Here is a 19,194-nt window from a genome sequence, read left to right as displayed (position 1 = left end):
CTCTCTCCCATAACTTCATTGTATGGCTCATCAGCTTGATTCCTCTGTAGTTGCCACAACTCTGCACATCTCCCTTGTTCTTAAAAATGGGCACCAGCACACTTCTCCATTCCTCAGGCATCTTCTCACTATCTAAGATCCTGTTGAACAACCCAGTCAGAAAATCTACTGCCACCTCTCCTAGACACTTCCAAACCTCTACAGGTATATCATCAGGACCGACGGCCTTTCCACTCTTCATCCTCTTCAGTGCCCTCCTCACTTCATCCTGACTAATCTTTGCTACATCCTGGTCCACAACAGTCACCTCTTCTAGTCTTTGTTCTCTCTCATTTTCCACATTCATCAACTCTTCAAAGTACTCTTTCCATCTTCCCATCACACTACTGGCACCTGTCAATAGACTTCCATCCCTATCCTTAATCACCCTAACCTGCTGCACGTCCTTCCCATCTCTATCTCTCTGTCTTGCCAACCTGTATAGACCAGTCTCTCCCTCCTTACTGTCCAACCTAGCATACAAGTCATCATAAGCTCCTTGTTTGGCCTTTGCTACCTCTACCTTCACCTTACGCTGCATCTCCCTGTACTCCTGTCCACTCTCCTCAGTCCTCTCAGTTTCCCACTTCTTCTTAGCTAACCTCTTTCTCTGTATACAGTCCTGTACCTCCTCATTCCACCACCAAGTCTCCTTATCTACTTTCCTTCCAGATGATACACTAAGTACTTTCCTACCTGTCTCCCTGATCACATTAGCTGTAGTTTTCCAGTCATCTGGGAGCACCTCCTTGCCACCCAGAGCCTGTCTCAACTCCTTCCTAAGAGTCATGCAACACTCTTCCTTTTTTAGCATCCACCATTTCATCTTCTGCTCTGCCTTTGCCCTCTTCATATTCCTCACCACCAGAGTCATCCTGCACACCACCATCCTATGCTGTTTGGCTGCACTCTCGCCTACCACTACTTTGCAGTCACTGATCTCTTTCAGGTTACACCGTCTACACAAGATGTAGTCTACCTGTGTGCTCCTACCACTCTTATAGGTCACTCTATGTTCCTGCCTCTTCTGGAAGAAAGTATTCACTACAGCCATTTCCATCCTTTTTGCAAAGTCAACTACCATATGTCCTTCTGCGTTCCTCTCCTGGATACCAAACCTGTCCATCACCTTTTCATCACCTCTATTTCCTGCCCCAACATGTCAATTGAAATCTGCACCAATGACAACTCCCTCTCTTCTAGGCATACTCTGCATCACTTCATCAAAGTCCGACCAGAATTTCTCCTTTTCCTCCAGCTCACATCCTACCTGTGGAGCATACCCACTAACAACATTGAACATCACACCTTCTATTTCTAGCTTCAGACTCATCACTGTATCTGACACTCTTTTTACCTCCAGGACATTCCTAACAAACTCCTCCTTCAAGATAACTCCTACTCCATTTCTCTTCCTATCTACACCATGATAGAACAACTTGAACCATGCTCCTAAAGTTCGAGCCTTGCTACCTTTCCACCTGGTCTCCTGCACACACAGTATGTCTACCTTCCTCCTCTGCATCATGTCAACCAACTCTCTACCTTTTCCTGTCATAGTTCCAACATTCAACGTCCCTACTCTTAGTCCTACACTCTTGGCGTTCCTCTTTCTTCGAGCGAACGCACTTTCCTCCTCTCCTTCTTCGACCAACAGTAATCAAATTTCCACCAGCACCCTGAAGGTCAACAGTGCCGATGGCGGTCGTTGTTAACCCGGGCCTAGACCGATCTGGTATGGAAGTCATGGGTTTGATTCACATCTTTGATTTGGCAAAAGTTTTATGCCGGATGCCCTTCCTTACGCAACCCTCTCTATTTATCCGGGCTTGGGACCGGCACAATAAGACACTGGCTTGTGTCCTCTTGCGGCTACATTAAACTCTGTAATTTAGACTGCGCCTCTTTATACAATGAGCCGAATGGTGCGCAAAATACATTAACTTAAGGACTTTTAAATTTAATTGGCAACTAAAGCAATTAGTTTGTATACTATAATTATAGATATGCCCCTACCCTACAGTAAACAGTACCACATCACTACACCACTGCTTTATGCAAGTTATATCACTGTAGTTAAGGCTTATGCCTCCTACTTAAACACTACATGAAATAAGACAAGAATAACTTCCACCATGTCATTTATTGCTGAACAACAGATCTTCATTGTGCTTCTCCCATAGCTCAATATTGCAACAAAGCGCTGGCAGTACGGGGACACACTGCTCTGAAAACCACTGCAGCCAATGAGTTAATGTCTGATTCATACATTTTTAAGACTGACATACTGCAGTGTTTACCTGTTATAAATTGTGACTGGGAGACCTCCCTTTTCTTAACTGCTGCTGATAGCTTCTACTTCCCTCCGCTCTCATACTGCATCCAGTGAATGACAGGAAGTGAAACATGAGGTCAATTTTTTTTTTCAAGAACGAAACATAAGGTCAATTTTTTTTTTCAAGAACGAAAAAAAAACCTATATTAACCGGTTTACAATTATTTTCTGTTCCGATTCCGTTCCGGAACATTAAAAAATATAAAGTATTCGGTTTTGTATTCGTTCCAGCCAAAATACCAAAAATTTCCGGTTTTCTTTCCATGAACCGGTTCAAAGCTCTGGTGGAAAGGTGACTTTAGGGAGGAATTACCTGAATTCTATTCAGTCCTCCTCAACAAATATTCAATGTACCTCAGCTAATACAGTTGATCAAAAAATAATCCAGTCTGTGGTTTGTACCATGACAACTAGACAGGTAAGGTAAATTAGACACCAGAGAGAGCCAGCATAGAGGTAGTAGAAAGATGAAATCCACAAATTCTGGAGGTGATAACAGGATGGTGAGACAAAGCAACCATCAAAAAGCAAAGGGATGATTTGAACACTTACACATGATACATAAAAACACAAATAAGAACAAAAAGAGAGAGAAGTACACAGGCTTAAACAACCAGTGACAAAATAATAATGTTACATAGGAGAGTCTAGCCAGGAAGACAATCACAGACGTGGAAGGACGTGTTGTCAATTAAAGTGGAGCAGGCTTATTAATTTAAAAATTCACAGAAAACAACAAATTCACTATATGAAACTAGGGAGTACAATAATAATATATAATAAGTTAATTTTAGTCTTAGTTATAATCTTCTTCTTCCTCTTCTCCTTTTGGATTTTCTCTTCAGGGGTCACCACAGCGAATCAGTTGCCTCCATCTAACCCTGCCTTCTGCATCCTCTTCTCTCACACCAACTACCTTCATGTCATCTTTCACTACATCTACTGTATATACCACCTTTTGATTTTCATCTAGGCTTCCTTCCTGGCAGTTTAAAACTGAAAACTTTTAACATGTGCTGTCCCTCTGATGTACTCATTCCTGATCCTGTCCATCTTGGTCACTTCCAAAGAGAACCTCAGCATCTTCATCTCTGCTACCTCCAGCTCTGTCTCTTGTCTTTTCCTCAGTGACACTGTCTCTAGACCAAACAACATTTCTGGTCTTACCACAGTTTTGTACACCTTTTCTTTCATTTTAACTCTTCAATCACACATCACACCTGACACTTTTCTCCACCCATTCCATCCTGGCTGTACACGCTTCTTTACCTCTTTCCCACACTGTCTATTTCTCTGGACTGTTGACCCTAATTACTTGAAATCCTCCACTTTCTTGATCTCTTCTCCCTGTAACCTCACTCTTCCATTAATCAATCAACTTTTATTTATATAGCGCTTAATCACATCTGAAGATACAGTATTTCAAAGCACTTAACTAATAGAAAGCCAACAGTGCCCTCAAGAGCAAGCATAAGTGACAGTGGCGGGGAAAACCTCCCTCGTTGAGGAAGAAACTTCGGGCGGGACCCAGGCTCTGGAGGGCGGTCATCCGCCTTGACCTGTTGGTTGAGAAAAATAAATACACTGGGGACAGAGATAGGTCAGGTAATAGAGACAGAGAGAGAAAGAGAGTGGTAGATAGGCCAGATAAATTATATTGCATGCATTATAAACTGAAAATACATTACTGTGCATGCATTATTGCATGCACAATAATAGTAGTATGCATGTACAATAATAACGCATTATTACGCAAAAAAAATATTTAAAAAAAAATTATAGCTGCTCTATGATCCTACTAATCATTGCCGTCAAAAAGTAAAAAAAACAAACAAAACATCAGTTGTATCCTTCTCATGGCTCTTATTTACAATTTTCTCTGAGTCCATTCAACTAGAATATATATAAATAAAATAAAAAAAATCTATGGCACAGAGACAAAACAATACTTCCTTCAAAGAGACATCATGTCTTGTAGAAACAAATGTAAAAATTTAACTGAATTTGAAACTAAAAATACGTTACTGCTCTGTGATGCCCACTTGTAGGCGGCACGGTGGCGTAGTGGTTAGCACTGCTGCATCACAGCAAGAAGGTCAGGGGTTCAAACCCCATCATTTCCAACGTGGCCTTTCTGTGACGAGTTTGCATGTTCTCTCTGTGTCTGAATGGGCGTTCTCCGGTTTCCCCCATTAGCATGAAAAACATGCATCTCGGGAATATTAGGTCATGTTGGACTGCAGTGGCGGCGCGCCCAGGGTGCAGCAGTTCTGGACCAACTATCCATCTGGCCTTGAAACTTCGTTGTACCATCTCTGTGTGTGTATAATGACAATAAAGAAAGTTTGACTTTTGACTTTGACTTGTCTGAGGCTGACCCTGATATTTGATGGTGTCTCATCTTTCGTACAAGTTGATGAATGTTTGGGTCAGGCTCTGAGCTAAGGTAATCCTCAGGATGGATTGAAGGTATTTATCAGTCAGACGGCTTCTGTGTGACATTCTGTTCAGCTTTATCAGAGAGAACAATTGTTCACACAGGTCTGTGCTACAAAACACAGAGTGTGTCCGAGCAGCTGGGGCATTGTGTTGGCGATGAAACATGCAAACATAGCAGAAGACACACTGGTTTACCTTTTGATGTCTGACTCCCACCTGGCTTGAAACCTCCTGCTCTCAGTGTCCACCTTCCTTTTAGCCATTTTTGAGGAGGGCTAAATTCAACCTCCACTCTGACTGCTGATAAATATCCATTCATCCATTGTCATGACCGCTTCATCCGCTGTCATGGATCATGCGAAGCTGGAGCCTATCACAGCTGGCTTAGCGGAGCCATATATAGACACAGACTACCACGCACACACTCATTCCTACGGTAAATTTGGGACCGGTCAATTAACCTGAAGTGAATGTTTTTGGGGTGGGAGAATGCCAGAGAACCTGGAGAGAACCCACGCAGACAAGAGAAGAACATTTCAACTCCGCACAGAGCGTGACGCGAATCCGAAACTGCCTACCTGTGCGGCGACAGCGGTACCCACTGTGCCACCGTGCTGATAAATATTGAAACCCAAAGCCCGCTTGCTAGGCTGCAGTGACTTCCGCTACCGTTGCATTGTGGAGAATGTAGTTTTGGTGCCTGCAAAACACCAGCAGGCCGGTGTGGCCTGTGGGCCGGTTGTAATAGTAATTAAAAATCATTGACATGAGAATAAATAAATAATTTCCCACGGGCCTTGACTTTAACATAAGCGCTCTAGTAAGTCTCGGGTCCATCTTTAGCTCTCCTCCCAGGTAGATATGCTTTGAACACCTCCCTAGAAAGGTGTCCAGGTGGCATCCTGATAAATCTGACACACGAACCACCTCAGCACGCTCTGCTCGATGCAAAGGAACAGCGGGTTTAACTTGAGGCTCACCTGGATGTTTGAGCTCTCCACCTGACCCCTAAAGGTGTGCCCAGCCAACCCGAGTAGAGAACCCACATGTTGTGGCTTGTACTCGCGATCTTATCCGTTCAGCTTATGACCATAGCTGAGGGTTAGAGGGGTAAATGGAGAGCATTGCTTTGTGGGTCAGTTCCCTCTTCATCATCACAGCCCAGTAGATAGACAATAGTCCACAGTGATGCAGTTTATTTCCTGTTCCATTTTTCTTTCATTCATGAATAAGATCTTGAGATACTAGATCTACCTATCTACACACACACACACACACACACACACACACACACACACACACACACACACACACACACACACACACACACACACACACACACACACACACACACACACACAGTAGATATGAAGCAAAACATTGCTTTTTGGGGTCTAGTTACATTTGTCTGGCATGTTAAAATGTAAAGTTTACCTGAAAGTCATAATGCCACCAAACATTCTGTGTCCTTAAAACATATTTCAGTAGAAGGCGCTGGACAGAGGTGTTTCCACAGAGCTATCACCCTCTTTTTGATATCTTGATGGCTCATACACAGCAACGATATAGCGCTAACCCTGTAGTTATTTAGTACAATAAAAAAAAAATTGTTATTAGTAAACAAGTATCGTTTTAAATGAATATTTGTTTTTCTTTTTCTTTTTTTCAGCAACAAGGTAAAATTGGAGTGACATTCAATATTGGGACAGTGGACATCAGTGTGCAGGAGGGCAGTACTCCAGTGAATGATGGGAAATACCATGTTGTCCGCTTCACCAGAAACGGCGGCAATGCTACACTGCAGGTGGACAACTGGTCCATTAATGAGCACTTTCCCACAGGTAAGAAGCTAATCAGATTCACATCTAATTATCATTTTTACTGGACAATCAATCACTGTAAATCAGTAGTCAAAGATCTTCATACCATTAGTCAACAAGAAAACAAATAATGATAAAGAAATAGAATCAGTTTGAACCAAGTTGCCCCATTAAGTTCAGAATTGTTAAGGGGTCAATGTATTGCTCATCTTTGTTGACCTGCATTGGTCTCCAGCAGGAATTGCAACATCCAGTCAGTGTCACAGTTGTTCTTGAATTTGATTTCATGTCCTATCCATAAATAACTGGCCTGAAAAAAGAGCCCAGTTTTTCTTTATGGAGCAATCGACCTACTATTCTATAAACCAGGATTTGCACAATAATCACTAAATAAAAATAACACTTGTGGTTTAAAAGGTACACTGGTTAACTACTGTTTTGCTCTTTGTTTGATGGCATTGTCTTACTGTCACGGCTCGAACACGACTGGCAGGGGGAATCCAAAAGCACGACAGAGTAGCAGACAGTTCAAGTCTTAGGCCAGTCCACACTGTGCTGGATCTTTTAGAAAAGTTTTTTTTTTCGATTACGCCTTCCGTCCACACGACAACCCTAATATCCGAGACGAAAACACAAGTTTTGAAAAAGCTGCCCAAAGTGAAGTTTTTTGAAAACGCCGGGTCTGCGTTGTCATGTGAACGCTGTATCTGCAACTTTTTCTATCCGGGGGGTGTCTCCCTGCAACGAAAACAGCTGTGACGTCATGCATACGACCCATATCTACATGTACACACAGAATGGACGGAGTTTAAACCGGCTATTTTCTGATATATAACAGCTCCACGTCGAAGATGCGTTGATAGACATGCTTGACACTTTAATATTTGTTCAAAATAAACTAAATACAAAAATAAAAGACGTCGATGCCAGTTCTGAGTCAGAACCAGGAGGAACAGAGTGAATTTCCACACGTCCTGGTCTCAGAGTTGTTCTGCTTATAATCATGTTGATTAACGCACTTATGTAGTTATATGTGGATGGCGATTTTTTTTTGAAAATGCTGTCATGTGGACGCAAATCTTTTTCTATTCCGGGTGAAAAAATTGCGTTTTCAAAAGACACGGCACCGTGTGGACGGGGCCGTAGAAAAGGTTTAATTGTATAGGCAGGGTTCAGGTTCTGGTTAATCAGTCCAAACAGCAGACGAATCAGACAGACAGCAAGGAAACTGGCAGAATCCAATAATCAGATGGGTCACACACAAAGGTAATCCAACAAACCAGGCAAACAAATCCCATGAGGAGTAGACGAAAGGCAGGATCCGGGAATGTGATGTGATGTGGAATGACAAAACTAACTATCATACGAGAGGTGTGACACTTAGTTATTATATTGAAGAGTACTAAGGGGGACTTCATTTTATAGGCTGCTAATTATTCTCTTTTCGGCTTCTCCCTACAGGGGTTGCCATAGTGAATCAGTTGCCTCCATCTAACCCTGTCTTCTGTGTCCTCTTCTCTCACACCAACTACCTTCATGTCCTCTTTCACTGCATCCATAAACCTCCTCTTTGGTCTTCCTCTAGGTCTCCTGCCTGGCAGTTCAAAACTCAGCATCCTTCTACCAATATATTCACTATCTCTCCTCTGGACATGTCCAAACCATCTCAGTCTGGCCTCTCTGACTTTATCTCCAAAACCTCTAACATGTGCTGTCCCTCTGATGTACTCATTCCTGATCCATTCCTAATACTGGTCACTCCCAAAAAGAACCTCAGCATCTTCATATCTGCTACCTCCAGCTCTGTTTCCTGTCTTTTCCTCAGTGATAGTGTATCTAGCTAAGACAACATCCCTGGTCTCACCACAATTTTTGTATATACCTTTTTTGTATAGGCTGCTAATTAATCACCACTAAATTAAAAAAGTGCAACAACATGCCCAACAGACATTTATGCAAATAGCCAATGAATTACATTGTGATGTTCATCAAGTTGTTGATGACTCACATAAAGGTATGTTATGCAGGGTTTTGCAAATGCTAGCTGCTGATATACTACCATTAGCTTCAGCAACTGGAAGACATGTTTTACTTGGTGTTTCCTCAGGGCCTCGCCAGAATTGCATTAGTTTTCATTAGATGCTGTTTTAAGTACCAAAATGTGACCGTGATTAATTCCATGTGAGTAGTTAGGCCTACACACTGTTATCCATAGACTATAGATGCTGACACAGGTGCTGACTAGTGTTCCATGCCATTATGGTCATTAGGTTTGATCCTGGATCAACACCAGAGCGTAAGACAAGAGTTGTAGATCTATAGATCTATTTTTGTGTTACTTCTCATGTAGGGCATATAGAACATAAACTATAAGAAGTTACAAAACAAGTAGAGGCAGGTGTGAGTTTGTCAATTTTGGTACAGATAACCTTTGACAAGCCAGATTTTTATCAATTAAAGGGTTTCAAAAGAGCCCAGTTTGACAGAGGATGAATACTTTTATTTGTGGAGCTTCTTCCAGCTCTCACAGTATGATTTATTTCTAAGACATGATTTTCCATTTTTTGAAATCTGTCTCCTGACATGGGCAGTCAGCAGGAGCAATGAAAGGGGTAGCTTGTGGCTCTGTCTTAGAATTCTTGACTTAAGCAAAAGAAAAGATGGCTTTCAGTCTATGCAGAAGTTTTCTGGAGCATCTGACCTTACTTTTCCATTTAGGATGGAATTGATGAATAGCTCAATTCAGAAACGTCCAAGTTCTCTGACCTTGTTAATATCAGGCAGACATTGTGTGCCAGCAATTTGGAAATGGTATTATAGGACGATATGCAGAGTATGGATGTGAAATGGATCCAATGTTAATTCATTTTTGAAAAGTGAACATGAGATAGAGGGAGGAATGAGAAAGAAAAAAATATGTATGAATTAATGAATGTAAGAATGTAAATATACTGCAGGCAATAAATTGAAATGAGTACAAGTGACCTTCCACTTGGACTGATAGACTGCAGGTTGTGAGGGAGATTGACAACCTATAACCAACAAGACAAATACAATTACTACTATCACACTCAATCTTGACACATTGCTACTCAGCACTGTGTGAGTGTGGGAGTGAGATAGATAAGCTGCTGATGAAGACTTTTCTGTTTAAACCCCTGCGATAAAATGAAACACTACATGGTTTTGCCATTTACTGGCAAAACAAGGATTCCAGCCTGTCAGTAGGAAGGAAGCTGCCTTGGGAAGCGGCAGGAGGGAATCTCCTTCAGTGTGTGAAAGAGTCAGAGTCTAACATGTTAAGTCTTTGGGCTCAAACTATTTTTTTTCCCCAAAGTGTTTTCTACAATTGGTATAGAGTTTATGTCATGACAAAATGACAATCACAATATATTTTTTACTAATGCAAACATAATTGCAAACTAATACAATAATATGCTGACTGCTACGTTTGCACAATCAGTAACATAATGAAGCTGGCTACTCCATCTGTATTATCATTGTATGGTTTGTTGGACTAACAATTGTATGTCTGGTAACTACAGAGTTAATGGGAGAGGCTTCTTGTATTCCTGTTTGGAATACTTTTCTTTAAATCACAAAGCATTTTAAAAATCAGCTTTATTGCAGTTCATCATCTATTGGTCATGATACAATCTTATCTAATCGTTCATTGGTGTCAATCACAAATACAACTGTGATTGGTTGACATCCTCTAATGGAGCCATTGTGGCTTTTGCAAGGCAGCAGAAAATGTTCTTATGTGCTGTTTCCCCACTGGCTGACACTACCAGCATTCTTTCATTGAATGGCTTCTTCATTTTGGTTATTTTTTACAGCGCCAGTTTTAAGCTGATTTTAATGTATGTTTTCTCACATTTACCTGTGTTAGGGGGTATGATCAATCCACATAAGCACAAATTCAGTTTTTTTAGTAGTCGTTCGGGTAAGGTTTAGAATTAGCATCTCTGTCCTTGGATATACATTTTCCAGTTGCTTTTGTAATTATAAAGTAGTTTCAGCTTGTATTGATGGATTCCTCATGCTGGTGTTTTTTTGTTTATACAATAAATCTGGTTCTTCCCCCAATATAGTGTGATATACACATACTGTACAGTATACTGTATATAAAAATAAAACGAAGAGAATGAAGACTAAGAACAAGTCAACTGCCTAACAGAAGTGAAAGTAATATAAATGTGAAAAGTTTGTTGCAATGGGCGAATGAAATCTGAAAATGTTAACAAAAAATAATCCTTCTGAACAAACACATTTAGCACAAAGCAAATGAAACAAACACAATTTCTTGCGTCAAAAATATTCTTATACAGATCTGATTCCAAAAGATCAAGGGTTTTGAATTGAATCTATCACGGAAACATTTCATTACTGATCTTTAAATTTATTGTTTATATATTTTGAAATATATTGAATATATTTCAAAAGAATGAGCAAATAATCCCATTTTCTTCTAGGTATTCCTTTTTCAAAGCATGATAGCATTTTTGGAACTGGATTTGTGTAGCACATGCTATGCTGTGCAGCATGCTAAGTCTATACAATGTGAGGAGGATAAAATTAAAATTCCACAGATGCATGAGTTTTGATTTTTTTTCTAATAATATGATAATTCTGCTACATGTAAAACTACATTAATGAAATTGTAATTTTCAGATAAAAAAATTAAAAATATAAAAAAATTGTAAATTCTGTAAATTCAGTGATGGCATGATGCTGATGATCAATAAATGTCTTTATAAATGTCTTCTTAAACTTTAAAGGGAACAGCGACATTGAACGCTATCAAATGGCCAATAAGAAAATTCCTTTCAAATACGCCAGACCAGTAGAAGAATGGCTGCAAGAGAAAGGTAAAATCAAACAGACATCTTTATAAGTGTTTCAATGATTATGTGTGTTCAAAATACTGATGTGATGTGAAAATAAACACCTGCCTAGCCACAATGAACAATTTAAATGTTACCTCTATCTATTAAGAGGTTGATGGATTTGAAATAATTTTAAAATAGGTATTTGTTATTTTGGAGACTCATTTAAAGATACATCCTCTTATGAGTCTTTGTCCTCTCCATTCCTAACAAATGTTAAACCTAAGTGATAACTAATGCACGCTGTTGTATATATGTCCTAAAAATGAACATATAACATATGACAAAATATAGCAAAACAATTAATTGAATAAATAAACTTTAAAAAATTTACAATAAGTACTTCAATAATCCATTCATATAATAAACAAATGGTTTAAATATTTCTGTATATGTATCCAATATATGAAAATAATATATGTATGTAGCTGCAAGCATGACTGTGACCCTTGGGCCCTTGTTTTCTGTAAATTGTGCAAGTGCAACAACCAGCACAAAGTAGCTGTTCTTATCATTATCAGACTGTCCGCAAATGCAAATGCAATGCAAATCATCCATTAGATGGCAAAAAAAGTAAACTACATAAAGGCTGAGCTTGATGGTGTGGGTTTCTGTAAACATTAACCCCACAGAAGAAAGCCGCACGGCACATACAAAGTCAAGGTCTAATAGTCAAGACAAGGCAACCCCAAGGTGGCCCTCAGTTTATGACAATGTTGAAATGTTAGATTGAAAAACATACACCAATTAATCTTGACCTACTCATGAACTCATTGGTTGCTCACTCTTTATGCAAATTGATGAAAAATTCCGACAAGAAAGTATGATAGCAAAGAAATCGGGCCAAATTGTTTTAATCTTAATGGGAAATACAATGCAATTTATTGTATTTTACACACAACAAAGAATTCATGTAGTAGTAGTCAATACTACTAATACTACTACTACTACTACATCTACATGTTACATACAGCAGCATCAAGACACACATGCTGAACAACATCCATACCTGATGGTGAGCGTGCACTAGGGCCTCCATAAAAAGGGCTGCTGGATGGGCATATGGTCTAATAAATGTTTTTGATACCTCCCACATGTAAGGCAAAGGGATGTCATTTTCACTCTATCCAGCTGTCTGCTTTGTCTTGTCTGTGGGATAATTCAGAAATTGTTTGATCTTTTTCAAGGGCTTTGGCATATGTGTGAACCAATGATAAAGAACTGTCTTTTCCTACTTAGAATTTTTTTTTTGTTTTGTAACTAGACACAACTTGTGCCCATTCCATTGAACATCTTTGATTTTGTGCAGTATTTCTTTCAAAAATTGTACAGGTATAAAGGAATGATGTGAAATTATTGTTTTGAGAAAAAATTGTATATTATAATTTATATTTGTTCTCTGTCCCATCACATAAATTTGGTATTGGAAGATTATACCTTCAAGCACTTGGCACAGTCTCAAAACAAAACAAATTTCAGGTCAAGGTCACAATTCCTTGAAGCACTATGCTGGTCATTGCACTCACCACAAAATGAGGCTCTTTGACTTGATGGGAATGGTTACTACAAAAATGTAGATTAATATAATAGGTCATTCTTTCTGTTTTAAATATCTTACATTTGGATGTTTTCTCTAGGACGACAACTAACAATTTTCAACACCCAAGCAACAGTCGCAATTGGTGGTAGTGATCGCGGTCGACCTTTTCAGGGTCAACTGTCTGGCCTTTACTACAATGGCCTCAAGGTGTTGAACATGGCTGCTGAAGGCAACCCCAACATTAAGATTAATGGCAGTGTGAGGTTGGTAGGTGATGTGCCCAGTGTTGCGGGCTCAGCCAGGTCCACTGCCATGCCAGAGATGTCCACCACCTTCATTGAAACGACAACCATGATGTCCACCACAACTACACGGAAACACAGGTCCTCCTCAACAGTGCAGGTATGATTCACTCTGATAAGCATAAAGTACATGGAATCACATTTATGACAGAACACATACTCATAATATTCAGTAAAGGAAAAATCTAGATAATTTACTCCCTGTAAATTAACCCATATACTGTGGGACAGGTGCTTTCCTCCATTCTCAGATAACACTTATTCATAGACAACAGTTAGATACAGTACGTATTGTATGTGCACAACATAAAAGTTTGAGACAAAAAGTTACATACTAAATTTTCTGAAATCAAATCTTTTTAGAACTAACTCTAGGCGGGAAATTTGAGACTTACAAATACAAGAGTTGACAATGAGGACAATATAGTAATGTACTGTATGTTTGCTTATATGTGGACCCCAGTCTTCTGGTGAATAATAATCTATACTTTATCCCTCTTGGGGAAATTATTTTTACACTCACACATATATATATATATATATATATATATATGTGTGTGTTAATTACACACATGGGTTAGAGGTTACAGGCCCCTGAACACAGCACACACTAGGGGCCTGTAGGCATGCAATTAGTAAAGAGGACACACAGTGATACAAGGGAGGTGGAGTGACAGGTCGCGCACGAGAGTCGCGCCCCAATGAGCATCTTGTAGGGGGGACGGCGCTTTGCTCAAGGGCGCCTCGGCAGTGGCTGGGAGGTGAGCTGACACCTCCCACGATCAGCTCACACTCTGGGATGTTCTGGCAGGTGCGGGATTCGAACCCCCGATGGCTGGGCGATCCTGTCTTCAAGACGATGGCTCTACCGCTGAGCCACTGCCGCCCCAAATGTCAACTAACCTGATTCCAGCAATCGTTCACAGAATCTTGGGTTGTTCATGTTATGAAAAATAGGTCATACTATGGATTGCTGTAATCATCTCATATAAAGCAGACCAATCCAGGCCCACAGTCATTCATGCTATGTTCAGATGATAATCAGAAGGATGTGATAAAATCCAAAATGGTCTAATTTGAATGTAAAAAAAAAAAAAAACAAGATCAGTGTACATGTGACCAATCAAATGACCCCTGATTGGTAGCTCTTAATTTGGGTGAGGGCTTCCAAATTGTTTTTACATTGGATTATAGCACATGGAATTATCATATTTTATCATGTGTGTTAGAAAATGCAACACTTGACTTTCTTTTCCAGAGATTAAATACATATCTGCTTTTTCTCTTCCTTATTTCTCTACTAAAAATGTGTTTAAATAAAGCAGGACAGTATGTGGTGCAGGTACTGTACAGATCGTGATCCAAATCCTTTTTAGAACCTGGGTCTGGTTCTAAGCAGATGTAATCTGTTGTCACATTGTTTACTTCAGTAACTTAGCCAACACACACTGAAAAGGTTGTGATAAGATACAGTTGAGCTGAAAATAAAGCCAACATGTCAAACTTCAGTCATTTTGGTCTTTATTAATTAAATAATTGCTCACTATTTAAAGGCTCACAATACGTGAAAATGCCTAATTCCTTTTTTTCCATTTCCTTGTGTGTCTTTTTCTCCAACATTTGGCCTGTACAGCATACGTCAGATGACATCGTGTCATCTGCAGAGTGTTCGAGTGATGATGAAGACCTGGAGGAGTGTGAAACTAGCCATGCAGGTGGGCTAGGTTAGTTTGCATTTGCTTGCTTTCTTCGTGCTTTCACTCATTTTCACAAGAGGATCAAAGAATCCTCAAAGCATCACATCCCCATGGTTAGACAAAGTGTAATTTCATAAAATGGCCACTGGAGTAACAGTACACACAGAAAGCTGCACACAATCCACAGTAGTGTGTGATTGTGAAATGCTAAGTTCAAATTTAAACGGAAAAACATTTGAACTGCAACATCAGTCATAGACATAGTTCATTTTTCTATAAGACAGCTGTAACAGAAACTCATTAACTGTCATGAGCTACACTTGCACATGGGGTCCTCCAAAGCAGTCAACATGGTTGCTAAAATACATACAAATTCTGCCTGCTCAGTGGCACATTTAGGATTAGTACATCATCAAAAATGTGCAAAATTTGTATTATGGTGCACCATGTTCTCTGCACTGATGCTGCAGTATAAACCACATTGTCCACTGGTCTTGCTATTCACTGTTTCACTATTTTTTGTAACAGCATTACACTTCCTTTTTGTAAAACTGCAGCCTGTCTGGAATACACTGACATATTTTATTTTCTGTTTTTTAATTTGTGTTCGTCCATTTTTAGAAGCTTGCTTTGGAACATGTAATAGAGAACAGATATCATTGAATTTCTGTGTACAAGTTTTTTTGTTTTTTTTGGGTCATTCTTTTGCTTCTAGATGTTTTTGTTATTCTGTCTTTTTTTGTATAACAGTATTACAAACTCTAAATACCAAACAGTGTGATAACTGAGATAATCAATTTGAATGAATTTGGGAATCTCCATGTTTTAGCAACATTCTTTTTTGAAGGAAAAAGCCAGGTTTACATTTAATTAACAAATTGCTGAACTGTCCCATAGGTTTTGAGCAAATAAAATGATTTATTTTATTTTCAGAATGAGATTTTAGGTTCTGTAAAATATCCATTAATTGAATACTGATGCAAATATCCACTCAGACTGCAAACAGAACCTTTAAATGTCTGCAATTGGGTATAAATAAGCAGGACATGTTGTCCAATACCTGCAAACAAGTCCTGCTACATAAAACATTACAGGTTTGCTGTTAGGGGTGGGGCAGTGCCGTGTTTCTTTTCTGAATGCCATCATGCTACAGCATGTTAATTCCTAGTGGATGCACCGACTCATCTGTTATCATCTGAACTTTGGAGAAGGGCACAGGTGAAACAAACAACACAGCTGAATGGTAACTATAACACACAGGGGCAGATTGTCTTCCTGCATATTTTTCTGTGTTCTGGAAAGTTACCGTCAATCTTCAAATTAGAAAAAAAAAGAAGACTAGAATAAGGTTGGGGCAACAATTTTTCTGGAAATCGTTATGTTAAAACTTTAAATTTCAAATGTATGTGGTGACAACACGGCACTTAAACTATTCTGGGAAATATTACTTTGTCTGGTTTTGTCCTATCAAAAATTAACCATCTTCTCGAAATTATCCACTGTAGTTATTTGTAATTATGAATGGTTATTGGAATTTTGAAGAGGTCTTGAAAAAGGCGTCATGTGCAGTCAACATGGTCAACCCCTCTATCTTCAGATGAGAGTCTCAGTTCATATACAGTATGTACATGAAATCTGACTGTGATATAGAATACATTGCAGAAATGTTGCTGTGAACTCTGTGAATATATAGAAACGTTGGCAATATCCATTGCCAAAGTTTCTTACGACATTTAAACTCTGCCCCTTAGTTTACCTAAATAGGCCTAGAACCAGTCCTGCTCACTTAGCTCCTGGATGAGGTGATTGCATTCGGTGCCCTGCAGTGTCCAACAGATCCCGCTATATGCTCACATTCCCCTTGCTTGATAACTGACCCTGACAGCAGGAAAATCCCTTCTTGTCCCCGCAAAGTATCCTGCATTTGGTATTCCTGGTAAACAGAACAAACCAAGGCACAACAATCACTCTATAATGATCTCATGCTTCTCCTTTGGGGCTTGTATACTGAAACACTACCAGTTTTCTAACTAAAGTATATTTATCAAAGTACATTCCAAAAGAAATAACTTGACTCAAAACTTAAAAAGTTATATTCAGGTGATGAAAAATAATGTAATTAAAAATTCACTGTAATTCATGTGGATGAAATATTTCTGTGCTTAAATTTGTTTGCTAATATGAACCTAATTTTAGGGTCATCAAAAATGAATACACAAATATAAGTATAGCTGAGCGAACTTGCATTGGGTGACCTGTGCTTCACATCAAAGGTGAAGTGTTCACTCTCCCAGGCTCATTCAGGCACATGTTCTCCCTCATGAAGGTCATTCCCAAATTTTTTCAAAGCGTCTGTGACAGGTTGTAAATTTACAGTTATATTGTGTAGCCTGTGTGGGGATTGTGAAGAAAGACAAAGACAGGGCCCCAGTCATCCTATCATATGTTTACACAGAAATTCACAACATTCTAACCCTTACATCAGTTTGATGTTGACAGCATGCTTTAATTTGGAAGTTCTTTTAGAGTCTTTGCTCTTTTGTTTTGTCGTTTTGAATTTGTGTTATGGCAACAGCATTCTTGTCTTATTCGCCAGTTATTCACACACTTGTGTATTTTGCCGTCATTGTGTGTGGCATGACGATCTGGTGGGTGATGGTTTTTTCCACATATATTCTGGAATACCACCTGGCTTTTAATGAAAGCATCCATATTTCTGTTTTCTGAAAAAATGCCAAGGCAAAGCAAATCTTTTCTTACCATCAGTCACCATTTCAGTGTGCCAACTTTCTCCAACACCACAAAGCATTTGAAAATGATATTGGTGTAGATGGCTCAAAAAGATTTATTTTGTTGTAGATTGTTTACACATCAGAGGAAGATGTTTTTAACTGACCTTTAACCTTCTCATTGCATGCTTTATGACAAATCCTTGACTCCATGTCGCCGTACTGTGACTAACTTGGTTGCTTTGTCTGCATTTGTGCATAAATTGGACACCATGTTCTAGTTGAAGCTAGATCAATGAATGTAGTAATATTCACTTTATTTAATGTTCAATGTGGCTGTTCTCTGTCTGGAGAAGTTATCAAGTGATTCTGTTCTCTGTTGTGAATCTGTTGTGTTCTCTCCTTTCAGTTAATTTCATAAGATGGCAAGTAAGGGTGCTGTTAAACTGTGAGGGCTTAACATTTTGAAGGTTTTTTTGAGGAATGTCAATTATAGATATTTGGTTTGTATACATCTAAAATTATATGATAATATTAAAGCCATCTTATCCCTCAATATTATTATTGTTAATTGTTCCCAGGATATTGATCCAGATGATCACAAAAGTGTAATCTCTGCTAGGATATACTAGATTACGTCTTTGGTTAAAAGTACCTGCAAATCCAAACATTTATTTTTGTGCTAAAATTGTACAAACAAACTGAACCGATTACATGACCCCTTATGGGGAAGTCATACAGTTTTCTACCCTTTTTGGTTACCTTAGCTATTGTGACTTATTCACAGTCATGATGTTACTGTTAAAACCATTTATGGACTTGATTAAGAATACATTCTATTTTCACTGATGCCCAGTTTAATGCCAGTGCCACACATGAATCTAACAGATTTATGTAAGATTTACATGTCCTTTTTAATATAATAATAAGGTCAAATAAAGGTGGGATGTCTGGTCCAGGCTTTGATCAGACAGTTGACAAATCAGATTTTGTTATCAAAAAGTAGGGGTGATGCTTATACTGTTGTTTGAAAGTGACATTGAAGTTGTCAAATATAAGCCATCTTATGGAATTCCTGAGTTTATAGTTTTTTCTACATTAAAAAAAAAACAAGGAAAAACATGTAGGCTGCATTCGGCTGAACCTTGAATCACATGTCAAAAGACTTAATAGATTAAAGCTGATATCTGTAATATTTCCGTAGTAAGTCAATAAGTGTTTATCCTTCTGCATGGTGGAGTTACCCCCCAAGTGTTTTCCCAAAGTTTATTGGTCTCCAAACCTGAGATTGAATGTTAATCTTCTCCTTGGATACAGTCACTAACTGTTGGTATAACGGTACAATTTGTTATCATGTAATTAGTAATGACAATTCAATTGGGTTTGAGTACTAGTATTGCTGCT

At 38.9% G+C, this 19,194-nt stretch overlaps 1 protein-coding gene across 2 annotated transcripts in view; it reads left to right on the top strand.

The window, feature by feature from the left end:
* The window catches only part of nrxn3a (neurexin 3a), a 227,550-nt gene that overhangs the window by 195,160 nt on the left and 13,196 nt on the right, over positions 1 to 19,194 (top strand). The window contains exons 18-21 of one of the 2 annotated variants that reach the window (XM_068338595.1): positions 6,483 to 6,654; positions 11,415 to 11,504; positions 13,160 to 13,464; positions 14,998 to 15,079. In XM_068338595.1, the coding sequence (XP_068194696.1) occupies positions 6,483 to 6,654; positions 11,415 to 11,504; positions 13,160 to 13,464; positions 14,998 to 15,079 (649 nt within the window). Of the gene's footprint in view, positions 1 to 6,482; positions 6,655 to 11,414; positions 11,505 to 13,159; positions 13,465 to 14,997; positions 15,089 to 19,194 lie in introns of both variants that reach the window. The other variant, XM_068338594.1, reaches the window with a different exon arrangement.

The sequence above is a fragment of the Antennarius striatus genome, chromosome 17 (assembly GCF_040054535.1).
Source record: "Antennarius striatus isolate MH-2024 chromosome 17, ASM4005453v1, whole genome shotgun sequence".
NCBI lineage: Eukaryota > Metazoa > Chordata > Actinopteri > Lophiiformes > Antennariidae > Antennarius > Antennarius striatus.
Note: the sequence above shows the minus strand (reverse complement) of the source record. Positions and strands in the feature narration are given on the sequence as shown.